This window comes from Poecilia formosa, unplaced genomic scaffold (genome assembly GCF_000485575.1).
Source record: "Poecilia formosa unplaced genomic scaffold, Poecilia_formosa-5.1.2 Scaffold2499, whole genome shotgun sequence".
NCBI classification, from domain to species: Eukaryota; Metazoa; Chordata; class Actinopteri; order Cyprinodontiformes; family Poeciliidae; genus Poecilia; species Poecilia formosa.
Window position 1 is genome coordinate 4,140 of NW_006802438.1, and position 2,249 is coordinate 6,388.

The 2,249-nt window shown below is 42.2% G+C and overlaps 1 protein-coding gene across 1 annotated transcript; it reads left to right on the plus strand.

The window, feature by feature from the left end:
- Positions 1 to 263: 263 nt before the first annotated feature.
- LOC107835438 (putative ferric-chelate reductase 1) lies at positions 264 to 755 on the plus strand. Its single transcript, XM_016667817.1, has 2 exons — positions 264 to 395; positions 490 to 755. The coding sequence occupies exons 1-2, from the start codon at positions 291 to 293 to the stop codon at positions 682 to 684; spliced, it is 300 nt and encodes a 99-aa protein (XP_016523303.1). The 5' UTR covers positions 264 to 290; the 3' UTR covers positions 685 to 755.
- Positions 756 to 2,249: the final 1,494 nt, after the last annotated feature.

Sequence of the window (2,249 nt, forward strand, 5' to 3'; positions counted from 1 at the left end):
GGCGCTGGTCTTGGTCTTGACTAGGTCTCGGACCCTAAAAGTCTTGGTCTTGTCTCGGTCTCGGGTTAGGTGGTCTTGACTACAATCCTGCCATTTGCCATCGGATGGCCAATCGGGAGCCGTTGGCCATCAGACGGCCAATCAAGAGCCATTAGACATCGGACGGCCAATCGGGAGCCATTAGTTGTTGGCCATCGGACGGCCGATCAAGAGCCGTTGGCCATCGGACGGCCAATTGGGAGCTGTTAGCCGGTGGAGGCTAACCTGTCCTCTGTACTCCAGGTTGCCTGATGCTGCTCGCCTGGATGACCTTGTGTCCGGTGGGGATGATGGTGGCTCGGTACCTGAGAAGATCCAGTCAGGTCCAGATGTTTGGCAAAGATCTGTGGTTTGTGGTGAGTTTCCGTGTGCGGCTGGGTTCTGACCCACAGAGGCCCTCAAGGGACCTGGCACCATGCCATCTCCATGACAACATGGATGTTCCCACAGATCCACGTCTCCGTGATGAGCTTCACCGTGGCAACCACCATCATCGCCTTCATCCTCGCCTTCTCATACCTTGGCGGCTGGGAATATGTAAGTGGAGTGTTGCCTCCTGCTGGTTCTGATCCATTAGACCAGAACCAGTATTCTGACTATCAGTGCTACCTCGTCAGATTTTCCTACGATAGCACGGATAGATAGCTAAGTCTATCAGTCAGTGCTATGCGTACAAAACTCCTACCGTCATGTTTACAAACAGAAAACTACAGCGGGTTGTTAATGTTAAATATATTGGATAGCATTATTTGAGTGACTGAAGTTTTATTGGAATTAAAGACAAATACAGATCATCGCAACTCTTTTGCGCATTAATACGTTGTATGACAAACTTTATTAAATGCAGCCACAAAGTGTCGACCAAACTGCGCAGATCACTGAAATGACAGTATATGATTAATATACGCTAATATTACACCGCTATTACTCAGCTTCAATCCCACATAGTATCGTACCAACATCTATTTAGCAAAGTTTAATAATAATAAAAAAGGATGTAATTAAACAAAAATATTTTAAAATATAGGGAAAAAATAGCCACTTGTTTGATTAAAAATGGCGGTTAATCAAACAAGCTATTGTTTGATTAACCACCAAACAATAACTTGTTTACAGTAGATGGCAAACTAAAGCCATAAATATATTTACAAGCTGCTGTCATGTAGACTAAAAACATGAAGTAATACAGCAGTTTAATGAAAGCCAGGTATAAACTAAGTTAAATAAAACTTAAACTGCCATGAAATAAAACACATAAAATTAAACTTCCAGAGGTAGGATAAGAAATCTGCTGAGTCAGCAGATTGTGACATAGCATCAATGTGGCATCGCCACAAGGTAGGACGGATTTACGGGTAGCACAGACTACCAGAACCAGTGTTCTGATCCGTTATGGCTAGTGGGAGTTCTTCATGGTCTATTGTCCATGAAGGTCCAGGAGGTTCAGCTTGTTCTGTATGAACCAGGAAACAGAACTAGTTGCCGTAACAGGTCTGACTCTGGTTGGCGTCTCTTTGGCTCCTTGGTGCCTTCCTCCCGCTGTGGCGCCTAATGAAGCCACTTCCTGGCAGTTTCCCTGCAGTCAGTCAGCTTCAGGTCAAACTGCAGAGCAGCAGCTGAAACACAGAGAGATAAGAGTGAGGAAGGCGCCGGTCAGAAAGATGAAAAACATTAGAAAAGTTCTGAAACACATAGAAATATTAAATAGTGTACTGGTTATAGAACAAACACAAAGCGTACGGTTCCCCATGTACACTCAATTAAATTAATTAGGACACACTAATGAATATTCATTAATATTTATCTTAATGTTAGTTGACATATACAGTAACATTTACCCATCAAGCTGCAGCGTAATGTAGCATTTATGATGCTGCACTCGTTAAAATGAGGGAATCTATTTAAAATAAAGGCTGTTTATCAGAAAACCTAAAGATAAAACTCAGGGAGGATCAGGGTTGATTTAACACAGGCAGAAAAATAGAGCAAAAGGTGCTTTGTATTGTAGTTAGAAAAATGATTTACAGTTTATACAGGATAAACTTCTATCCAACAGCTGGTTCAATCTTCCATTAACCAAACATTTCCAAATAAGTTGATTAAATTCATTCAAAAGGCTGATAAAGATCCTGTACCAGTAGTAATAGTCCAGTTTAACCAGTTACCAACCCAAGAATCAACAGGTTTAGATGAGTGGTTCTTCTGCCACC

Excerpts from the sequence above, each read along its gene's own strand:
- LOC107835438 (XM_016667817.1), top strand. The coding sequence starts at position 291 with ATGCTGCTCGCCTGGATGACCTTGTGTCCGGTGGGGATGATGGTGGCT. Across the intron at positions 396-489 it reads GCAAAGATCTGTGGTTTGTG|ATCCACGTCTCCGTGATGAG; the intron begins GTGAGTTTCCGT and ends ATGTTCCCACAG.